The 12,014-nt window shown below is 39.1% G+C and overlaps 1 protein-coding gene across 4 annotated transcripts in view; it reads right to left on the bottom strand.

The window, feature by feature from the left end:
• Positions 1 to 12,014, bottom strand: part of SCFD1 (sec1 family domain containing 1) — a 152,781-nt gene that overhangs the window by 77,042 nt on the left and 63,725 nt on the right. For all 4 annotated transcript variants that reach the window (XR_007774508.1, XM_050953890.1, XM_050953892.1 and 1 more), the window contains exon 15: positions 7,532 to 7,628. Coding sequence is in view for 3 of the 4 variants with exons in the window: in XM_050953890.1 (XP_050809847.1) it covers positions 7,532 to 7,628 (97 nt within the window). In the remaining variant the exon portion in view is untranslated. The remainder of the gene's footprint in view (positions 1 to 7,531; positions 7,629 to 12,014) is intronic.

Raw genomic sequence — 12,014 nt, 5'->3', positions numbered from 1 at the left:
AACTTGGAAATGGAAACGCAACCAAAACAGAAGTGATCAGCAAAAACGAAGATGGCACACAAAGTTTCAAAAGTCTTTCCTCAAATTGAAATGTGTGTTTTAGGATGGAGGAAAGGAGGTGGCAGATACAAGTTCTGATTTTACTGATATCTCTAGAAAAAATAATACAAATTTCACATAGAATGGAAATGGTACCTGAAATATGACAGTAAGTCCTGCGGATATCTGATACAAATAAACAATGCAAACATCTGGCATATAGAAAACAATTGTCAATTCTTTAAAAAATAGTGTATTGATGTTGTTGCAAAAACAGAGTAAACATAAGTTAAGTATCAGTGGCACAAAAGAGAAAGTACAAACTTAACACTTTAAACACTTGTTTCCAGATACGTTTAGAAAAGCCCAACTACATATTTTATTGGAATAGAGCAGGGGTAGTTAACCTATGGCACGCATGCCAAAGGCGGTACGCAAGCTGATTTTCAGCAGCACTCACACTGCCCAGGTCCTGGCCTCCAGTCTGGGGGGCTCTGCATTTTAATTTAAATTTTAAATGAAGCTTCTTAAGCATTTTAAAAAACTTATTTACTTTACATACAACAATAGTTTACTTATATATTATAGACTTATAGAAAGAGACCTTCTAAAAACATTAAAAAGTATTACTGAAACGCGAAATCTTAAATTAAGAGTGAATACATGAAGATTTGGCACACCACTTCTGAAAGGTTGCCGACCCCTGGACTAGAGTAATGCTTTACTTTTCAGTTGAAATAAGACTACTGAACAAGTGACATTTGATATTGCTGATTACGGTCTATTTGGAAATTTACTGAAGCAGGTATCCTTGGCTAGACATTATTCAAGTCTCCCTACTTATGCCAAGCAAACACTATAAATATAGCCATTTTGCTCTTTTTACACACACACACACACACACACACACACGGTCTCCAGTTCCTTTACTGCATATGTGGATATGCTAACAAAACAGATATTCTGTTAAATTAAAAAAAAAATTGTAGAATCAGATGAAGTTGCTCAGACTTTTTTCCAAATGCCATAATAGCTTCAATAAGCAAAGTCAACGTAATGAGCAACACAATATGCTTGTAAAATAGGAAGTATGCTTAATGTCATTTTTATGCACATTTGCATGAAGTTCAGACTATGGCACATTTTTAGAAGTAAAATAATTTTTAAAAATATAACAAATTTGTTGGTACATTAGCTACCAATTATGTATAAGTATGTGCCAATTCTGAAGACTGTAGCCCTGAGGATTAATCTGTTGGTATATATAAAATGTCTTTTTGATAAATTTAAGTATGTCATAGGTTTATAGATTTATAGATTTGAAATAGCTGAAATGCAAGATACCTACAGGTCAGACATCCTGTATGACGCTAAGGCAACCTTTGGGACCATTACTCAGAAAAGTAATAAGATGACAAAATACCTACGCAGATGTCTGGAGACCTTTAACTGAACCAGTAACAGTAAAGGGTGGAAAAAGGGATTTTTGCCCACAAATCTAACAAGTACATCACAAATGCATACATAACTGTCACTCATACGCACACACATTAGCCTATGAGGCAGGTGTACCCTAACATTTCTGTGGGGGAAGATGAAATTTGGGCATAGGAGGAAGGATTTCTGAATAATGCTCTATAAAAGGTGAAACAAATCACCATTAGATAAGCAATACACTCATCAATCTGTTCCTGTCTATTCTTCATCGCCTCCACCCCCATCTACGTATCGATGCTACTCATCTACGAAGGCTATTAACTATTAATAGGCCGTAGTATTATTTCTTTACAAAACTGTAAGTAAAAAGGAATCTAATTTCCCTTCTGCTTCATTCTTACCTTCTAAAGCATCTAGTATATGTAGGGTTAAAACCAAAACGCATACAATAGCTTCCTCTATCAGAGGTGTGGAAAACACCCAAAGTGGTGCTGCACTACACAGAGTGAGCTTATAACAGTGTATTATCATAAATACATCTCTTAAAGAACTGTGATATTTTGTAACTTTGTAATCTTGAAGTGTTTTAACATTTACTTATTGTTTTATTGATTTTAATAAAAGATCTTTATGACTATCTGTCTCAGTGTAAGCTCCTGTCATACACCCCGAAGTTCCTTTTATAAACTCTGAGAAGCTTGATTCTGGACGAACTTTATCTTCTGATAAAATATATTGGCGAGCCAAACCTATACTTATTAATACTCAATAATTATTAATATTACTGATTAATTAAAAATTAATCAAATAAAATTAAATTAAGTGGATAAACTACACCAACCCTACTAACCCACCCCAACTCAGGCTACAAGACCACTGCCGTTTTCTCTGAGGAAAATTATACAGCATTTAGACTATGAAAGTTGACAATACAACACTATCTAGATAAAACTTTTATGGATAGGCTGTTACCAACTACACTCAAATGCAAGTCTTTGAGAGGGAAAACAAATTATATACGGAACAAACTCCTTCCCACTATCTTGTTAGTCATCTGCATTTCATTTCAAGCTACCTGTAAGTTGGATGCACATTGGATTCAAGTCTTAGCATCCGCATCACCATTACATTCTTGTGCATCTATTCTCAATTAGAATCACACTCCTAGCATTTATTAACATAAGTTATTTATGTGCAAAAAATGTGAGTGTGTGTTGTGGTACTGCCTAGGAGTCCCCATCACTGACCATGACCCCAGCAAAAGACAGTCCCTGCTGCTGTCACAAGATTGCCTGGGGCCAAAATTGGGATATATATGCTATCACTTCGCCGCAGTTAGGGAATCCCATTGCTGCAAAGCCATCCACTATTTTACGCACATTACCAAGAGTCACAGTCCTTCGTAGCAGGATGCAATTAATGGCTCTGCACGCTTGTGTTAAGCGCAGCCCCAATGGTGGACTTCCCGACTGCAAACTGATTTGTGACTGACTGGTTAGCAGTCTGGAGTTGCTAGCTTCCACACAGTGATTTCCATGTGCTTCTCCACCATGAGAGCAGCTCTCATCTGGTGTCCTTGCACTACAGTTCTGGGGCGAGCTCCACACACAGTTCCTGGAAGGCGACTTTCCACATCCAAAAGTTCTGCAGCCACTGCTCACCATCCCAGTCCTGCATAACTATGAATCATGGGATGTTGAGCCCGCACCCATGATGCACTGCAATCCACTCCACCTTCCCACAACTCCTAGCTACATAAGGTGGGGAGTAGCACAACTGAATAGCTACCCACAGTGCACTGCTCTCACTGTTGATGCTAGAGCACCAACTGTGGATGTGCTCTGCCAACATGCACAAGCGATATAATTATAGTGGTTTTTGATCATTGGTGTAACTTGCATTGACAAAACTGTAATGCAGACAAGACGTCAGTCTCACTATCTTTCCCTGAACCAGACTATTCATTGTCATTCATCCTGGTAATTCATAATCATTCATGACGACACTAAATAAGCCAATGGGCCAGGACAGAGTGTGAGAATGCTTCTTCAGCCTGGTGTCTACAGAATTCACCTTGGATTTAGGACATCCAGGTTCAAGTCCCTGCTTCAATGACTATTTATACAAAACAGCTCCAAAAGGACAGACTGAGAAAGACTCACATCAGAATATCCCAGTGCCTAGGGCACAATCACAATGCGAGACACCACCTCCTCCTAACTGCTGTTTTCTGAACCAAGTTTCATTTACATTTGTTAAAATGCCTAAAATCTACAGAAAAAATGCCAGGTTTAACTAAACATTTCATTCAACCTGCTTCAAAATGTTTTCTGACTTTTCAATTCACCAAAAATTTCGAAAACACTTGTTTTCCATTAGACCCCAAACAAAACTACTTAATTTTTTCAGAGTTGCCAGAGAAAAATCCATTATTTGCAGTTTTACTTTACACCCCTTCTGCTCTGCCACTGTTATAGTCAACCTCACTTTCACCTGCTGCTCCTTGCTCTGCTCAACAATCAATACTGTACACAAGTGTCACATCCGATAACTTTCACTTGCTTGCTATCACTGAAACTTTACTGTCTCTCTCTCACTGTTTCAGCAGCTGCACCGTGGAGGTTCTACCCCCTCATTCTCCCATACTGTAAGCTGCAGTGGCCTTATTTGGCTTTTCTTCTCATCTGCCATTTTCAGTACATCCCACTTCCTCCCTTCCCTGGAGGTCTATTCTAACAAAACTCTTCTCTCACCTCTGTCCTTGTCAACATAATTAACAACTTTCTCCTGCTCTTGATTTCAATGTCAGGTTTAGCTCCTCCTCTGTGTCACCATACCGTCTGCAACTTAATTATGGCTCCACTTCTCACTTATTCTTAATCAAGGACTGGATCTTCTGTCTCCCGAGGTGGAACTCAACTGACCAGGCAGTTCATGGTGAAGACATCCTCTACCATTTTCCCTCAGCTCAGAGTTTCCTTCTCTCCAATCACCACCTTATTGACCCATATTTTTCATTTTTCCAGTCATTTCCACCGTCTGGGACTACAAATTTTCTGATTTTCTCAGCTCTCATTAGTCTTCCTTCTTTCCCCTCTTAACCCATCATCTGGGTTAGATCATCATACAAACATCCGCTACCTTTGTCTGTTTGAGGTGGCACTAAGGTCCACCTGCTTACCATCTTTGATGCAATCCATTCATTGCTTCCTCGGTGTTCCTCAGGGTCTCCTTCCTACCACCCTCTCTCCTGTCATGCTAGCTTCCCCAAGTTCTCTTTATTCATCCGCTCTGTGTGTCTGAACCGGTGAAGTCATGCTTCCTGGATTTTGCCAGCCACATAATGAACTTTGATTTCCACCCTAATGCTTTCATTTCACAATCTGTCCCTTTGTGCATCTCTTTTCAAACACGTATAGGCACTGAACCTGCCATTTCTTTACAGCCCAGGCTTGTGTACTATACAGTATAGAGAGGTACAAATGTTTTATATAATTGGGCTTTCAGTTTCAGTAGCATATGCTTGTCATACGCAACATCTGGGATGTTATTCCTCACTCTTCCAGCATTTGCAGTCTAGACTGTATCTCACACTCAAGCTCACTGGTTGTCTGTTATCCAGCTGCTCAGGTGCTTGAACTGCTCAGTCTAGCTTAGTCATACTCCATTAATCTCTAAATCCAGTTTCCCCGTGCACCTCTCCTGACCCAAATGACCTCAGTCTTAGTTGTACTCATTTTTATTCCATACCTACTTAGCCGTTCCACACCACTGGTTTGCTATTTTCTCTATATCTTCTTTTGAGGATGCCCTCATTACTTTGTCATCCCCATGCAGCAGCAGCAGCTTCTCACCTTTTCTCATTGGCACTGCTGACAAAGTCCATCAATATGAAAAATAGCAACAGGTTTAGGGCCAACTCCTGGTGCAATCTGAGTTTCACTTCCAAGGAGCTTATGGTTTCAAAACATTTTTGCATCACTATATAGAGCACTCACTATAGTTACTAAATCCTCAGACACAACCTATCTTCTCATAATAGTGTGAGCATCCTTCTGCTCACTTTAATGTATGGCTTTTCTGTAAAAGCCCAGAAGCTATCCTGCTGGTGCTCTAGCCCAGTTGTCCCCAACCTTTTCCATATGGCAGGCGCCGTATCGAGGACTGTGGCCGCCGGACAAGCAGCTGCGGAAATGCTGCTGAGAAGTGGCAACATCAAGAAGCATCGTCGCTGAAATGCCACCGAAAAGCAGAGTCATCAAGAGGCGTCGCTGCTGAATTGCCACCAAAAATCGGTGATATTTCAGAGGCTGCTTATCCAGCGGCCAATAGGCAGGTGCACATAGATGCCCTGGCGGGCACCACAGTACCCGTGGGCACCGTGTTGGGGACCCCGGTTCTAGCCACTTCTTTATCACTTGCCAGATTACAAACATGGCCTCTGTTATGGTTCCTCATTATTTTCTGAAGTCAAACTGTTCTTGCTGGAGGAGGGCTACCACCATTCACCTAATCTTAGCATCTAACATGTATTCCATAATCTTCATCCTGTATGACAGTATAGTTCTTAAATCCTCAGACACAACCTATTTTCTTATAACAGTGTAAGCATCCTTCTGCTCACTTTAATGTATGGCTTTTCTAGATTTGTAAAAGCCCAGAAGCTACCCTGCTAGCTTCAGCTTTCATGGATGCTTCCCTTCTTATGTACTAGAACCAAAATAGGCTTGTAATTGATTTTTGGGAATTCTTTTGTCTCTCCATACAGCTTTAACCACTATGCTTATCCATTTCATTCCTCTCTTACCCAGGACTTTCACCAGACCCACTGTCAGTTCATCTCATTGTTAAAATACTCCTTCAAGGCCTCCCTCAGCTGAATAGCTCCCCCGTTGAGCTCCTCTTATAGCCTTGTGTTCATAAGGCACAGTACAATACTGAAGAGCAATCGAGGATCCATGCTTTCTGACAGAGATGGCTGGCTTGCAGGTTACCAGTTAAAAGGCATCTGGAAATCTAGTAGGATGCCCATGGAATGATGGGTTTGAAAATCTGCATCATGTGACACTGAACCTTATGAGACATTGCAAGCCCTTCCCAAAATATTCTTCTAACTGCTCTCTACCCAAGCTTCTCTCTTAACCTCTCCATCCTTCACCAACTCCCAATATAGGTGCCTTCTTTCATGCCCCAGATATGCTTTGAACAAACTCCAAATTAAAGTACTACAAGCACAGTTTTATTCACTTCAAGAACTGTTTAAACACCTATTTTGCAAAATATTGTCTGCTGTACTGCTTTTTAGCAAGGTAAGCTCTTTAGAGATTTTGTAGCACGCTCAGTTAATTCCAGTGCCATATATACTGAGAATATAATGTAATAAAAATTAATTGTGCGTAAAATTCAATGTCTAAATATTTACTTGACCCAATAAGCTTTGGCCCGTGGTAACTGTCTTTATGAGACTATTTTACAGATTATATATTGATTACTTATGTTCACAGCTATCAATAGTGATATATTCACGTTCAGTCATGAATAAATTGTTACTATTTCCAGCCTTTACCCAGCATAACTTTCTGTAAAGCTTTTGCACAGACTTCTACCAGTCAGCTACTGACTTATTTTTCTTGCATGGCTTTCTGCCTTTTCTCTTCATTTAGTACATAACAGATTAGAACTGTGAGAGAAAAAAAATAAACTATTCCACTATGCAGCCCCACATTAAGAGAAATGACTGAAGCACAAGATGGTTAAAATATGTACCTTAGTACTGTCACTTGACAAGCTCTTTTGGTTTTAGAGCCACAAAAGGTTTTGTAGGAGAGGCAAAATTCCAGTCATGATTTTGGATTTATTTAGTCTGAAGAGTGTATTCCCTAGCTGTTTTAAAAGCCTCTTCTCATTACAAGTCTAGTGTACTGCATATTCACTCCACTAATCTGACTGATCATTAAGTGAGATGGAAAATTACAGAGTCAATAGGCCCCTACCTGATTCTCCATCAAAAACAGAGAAACTTGGTTTATACTAAGTTCAGATTTTCAGTACTTACCATCAGGGTCAGAAATCATGTCCAAGAGAGATTTATCGAGAGTGGACTTGCTCATTATTTTTTCCTCATACTCGAAATACACATCCAGTTTCCGTGCCTGTTCAAGAATAAATGTTAAAATTAAAATGATTACATTGTGAAAATATACCTCCCTATTTTAAGATGTAGAGAGATTAGTTGATCACTGCTACTTTCAAATTATTCACTTTTCCTACTTAGTGAAGGAAAAAAAATTAAATCAATCACTCAGCATGAGAATCACTCAGTTTTTCATTATGATCTAAACACAAAAATACTTCCAGGCCATCTTAGTGCAGAAAGTGAATCAATCCTCCTAATAATTTTGTTCAATATTAGTACTGTTCCTCTGAATCAATATATCAGAGTGCAGCAAAAAAATCTTAAAACTAAACAAATGACCAAAATAATGGTTTGGGCAAAAGCCAGACAAACTGTGTTTTGAGCTGGACAACAGGCAACAATGGTTACTTATGGTGCTATATTACAATCGCCAAAGCAGACATATCAGAATGTTGCAATATATTGTTGTGAAAGATTAGGTTAAACCTTCAGCATATTTTAAGTAAGTGTCAACAAAGTAATTGACTAATGTGCTATCCAGATAAACAGCAGGTCCCCAGACACAGGAAGACATGATTCCAGAGAAAAAGTCTGCAGTCTTCCATACAAATGATGAAGGCTAGCATTAAGATCACGTCATCTGACAATACAGCAGGAATTCATTAATGTTAAGGCAGAACACTTTGGAATAAGGTCAATTGGTTAGAAAAGATGTCTCTCTATTTCAACACCAAGTTTTTACATAATCATTAGGACAAATTCTATAATTCCTTTCTTAGGAGAAACTAGGCATCCATCACTTGTACTGAGCAAGGCTGGTGTCCTGTGGATAAAATGGTATGTTATGAGATCATGTAATTAAAGACAGTATCATAATGCCTATGCACAAGAGGGCCAAGTTAATGATGAATAGGCAACCATACAACCAGCATTTTCTATCTTTCAAGTGCTTGATTTTGTAACTTAAGTAATGTAATGAGGAATCCCAAATTCAGCAGTATTGGCTGGGTATCTCTGACTACCTAAGTAGAGCTGATCCCTACTTGGATAGGAAACCTATCCCACTACTGCGAGAAGTAAGATGTAAGAAGTCAGAAGCAAGATGTGTAGATGAGCTTTTTTTGTTTGTTTGTTTGTTTTTTGGGCCAGACGTTGGGAAGGGCAAAAGGGGATGGATCAGTTGATCATTACCTGTTCTGTTCATTCCCTCAGGGGCACCTGGCATTGGCCATTGGAAGACAGGATCCTGGGCTAGATGGACATTTAGTCTGACCCAGTATGGCTGCTTTTATGCTTTAAACTGTAATTTTTGAATTATTTTAGGAAAGAAAAACAAAAAAAGTCTATTATGTGCAACTGAAACCCTTATCATGTGTCATCAAGGTTTACAACATTTAGTTCTGCAACAGACTGCTACCACTTGAGTTACAAGACTAAATACATTGGCTGGCAACAGGAAAAAGCTGTTATTCCAGAGAAGGGATGGATTGCTGAGTTCACATGCTGGGTTCTAGGGATGGCTGCTGTCAGAGGAGCCCAACCAGGTAGATGCAGGATGCAAATTTCCCTACACTGTGTCAACTTCTGACCAATATGTCCCAAGTGTGAACCTAGAAGGGGGTCAAAACTCTAGGGATGAGAGAGAGTAGTTAAATCTCCATGCATACTCAACATTTGGCCTGTCAAGACTGCCATTACAAGGGTGTAAAGTAGTGTAAGTGTTTTTTGTGATGCTGATGCTTGTTCACTTGGAACTGGAATGAAATCAAATTAAATTTTATAAGCTTCTGGATAACTAGACATACTACTAACCACTCTGTGACATAGGTTGTAGATATGCCATATCAATCGCTCAAGACATCCACTTCCCCATGATCTGACAGTTCTCAAAAGTGCTGATATAAAGCAGATAGTATAACAGCTACTCTTTCATTTGGATGCATGCAGACACTCCAGAGGGCATGACTAATCTTCTGGACTCTGACAACAGGCAAGAGAGAAAGGAGAGATCCTAATGTGCAGTGGGACTGACAGTCAGGATGAGGCAAGACATGACTGGCCAGGGCCATCTGGTAACTTAAAATTATGGACTTTAGCTTTCTGATGTATTTAATTACTGTAATTTATACGCTATCATTGATCATTTTAAATTTTGTGTTCCTTTTGTCTTCCTGGGAGACGCCTGGAACCTGGTTCCATGTTAGTATGGCAGAAGCCACGCTACTTGGATATCACTCTGAGTTGCCATTTACACAGTGGTCTTAAATTATGACTCCAGGGAACAACCAAAGGTGTTTGAGTAGTGTTGTGCCACCATTTGGTAAAACAAGCCATTTTTCGCTTTACATTTATTGTCTTTGCATACAGCACTATCTATATTTTTAGGGGAAACTTTCCCAGTGTATACTTTTATGTCCAACAGAAGGAGCTTAGATGTTATTCCAACAGCAAGCCGTGGAATAATAAGTTTCACTTTTGTTACTTATTCATTCTTTAGGGTATACTTATAAATGGCACTTGTGTTTTCAGTTCATTATTTTTCCAGGTTCTTGTATAATCAACAATAAAACACACCAGCAAGTCCTGACACATACCACAGGGCAAGAGACTAGTTATATAGGAGAAACACTGAAATAATGATATAAGTAAAAAAAAGTGGTGTGTATATATTCTGTATGAATTCTGTATTGTTAAGGGATTGCCATGCAGTTAAATATACTACACAGATGTATTTCTGATGCTTATAATTTTCCTTAACTAAGTTCTCACACATTATTTATTGCTGGAGATACTTGTAGAAAATTTTCCACTATGAATTACAATTCTTGCTGTGAGAAATACTCAGTGATAAGGAAGGCCATAATACTGTACACAGTACATTGTATCAGAGACCAATAAAACCAGTACCGGGCAAGGTTTTGTTGAAAATAAGAAAGCTATGATGAGCAATTTGATTTCCAATGACGTTTACGTGGATAGTTCCAACAAAGTTATCAACATCTGCACTTCCACCACATCATTACCAATAAAGGTTAGAATCAGGTAACACAATATTTAGATTCAAAACAATGTATATGACCCAAGAATGCCCCTTAATGCCAGCTGGCAATGGGGTTACAGGAATATCCTGATTCTGGTATGCACATTTTGGTTCACTAAAGAATGTCATGTGAGGTCTTAATTGAAAGCCAGAGTCGTATTGGTCATCAGCATCAGTTCTGTTTTGCAGTAACTTTTTTCTCTTGTTTCTCTCTCATGCAATAAAGTAAAGTATTGATGCACTTTAGAAGCAGCTTCTGGTTGTCAATTCAGATATGGGCTTTGTATTGAAATTATATCTGCACACTGTACATTACTGTGCTTTTTTATGTATTTAAAAATCTTGGAAATTTTAACAAAATCATCTTTAAGAGTAGGCTGCCATGAGCTGGAATTACTTCTCTGTGACTGATATTGGGGGAAATTTTTGGTGTTCATGCAACCTATCCCACACTCTGCACTCCCAAACACCTGCAAAATTCCCTCAAATGTGGAAACTGGAGCGGGAACCATTTGATTTTGCCAATGGGGCCATTCAGTTAATTAAAAGGCTTGGAGAAAGGGCATACTTGGGAAAAGAAGGAGAAAATTTTCAACGAAAAAAAGAAAACTAATGAGGAACAAATTTCCCAGGGGAAAGAATTCCTTGCTAAAAACTAACAGAAAGCAATAGGAAATAGCAGCTCCCTTCACGAAGTCAAAGATACTGAAGAGTGGGTGGTCAGTTCTAAAAACATGCCAGCAGAAGGAATTTTTCTTGATGGAGGAGTGAGACAGACAAAAGATTCTGCCTCCGTTCTCCTGAATCGTAGAGAAAGATCCATGAGTAATGATATATGTTAAGGGCAGTGGATTAATGCCAAGAAAAGCTGTGACTTTAAGGAAGTAAATCAGTTAGCAGTGGTCAATATCTTCTATATAGATATAGCCAGTTATGATTACTAATAATTTTAAGGGGTTTTAGTGATTGTACTTTTTTGGCTGGTGAGGCAAAAAATTTGTTAACCTGTCTTAGAATAGCGAAATAGCTTTATTGTGTACAGTGGAGTAAGAAAGGAGTGAGAATAGTTTTACAAGCTAAGGGCCACATTCTACTATCAATCCGTAGACAATTCCCCATTGAAGTTAACATGTAGAAAGTGATTCTAAGATATGACCTCATATTAACACATTAGTAAAGCATCATGGGTGGCTACATTTTGTTTTCAAGTGGCAATTTAATATGTTCTAGTACAGTGGTTCTCAAACTAGGGCCGTTGATTGTTCAGGGAAAGCTCCTGAGGGGCCGGGCTGGTTTGTTTACCTGCTGCGTCCACAGGTTTGGCCGATCGCAGCTTCCAGTGGCCACAGTTCGCCGCTCCAG

This window comes from Gopherus flavomarginatus, chromosome 5 (genome assembly GCF_025201925.1).
Source record: "Gopherus flavomarginatus isolate rGopFla2 chromosome 5, rGopFla2.mat.asm, whole genome shotgun sequence".
In the NCBI taxonomy this organism is placed as follows: domain Eukaryota; kingdom Metazoa; phylum Chordata; order Testudines; family Testudinidae; genus Gopherus; species Gopherus flavomarginatus.
Note: the sequence above shows the minus strand (reverse complement) of the source record. Positions and strands in the feature narration are given on the sequence as shown.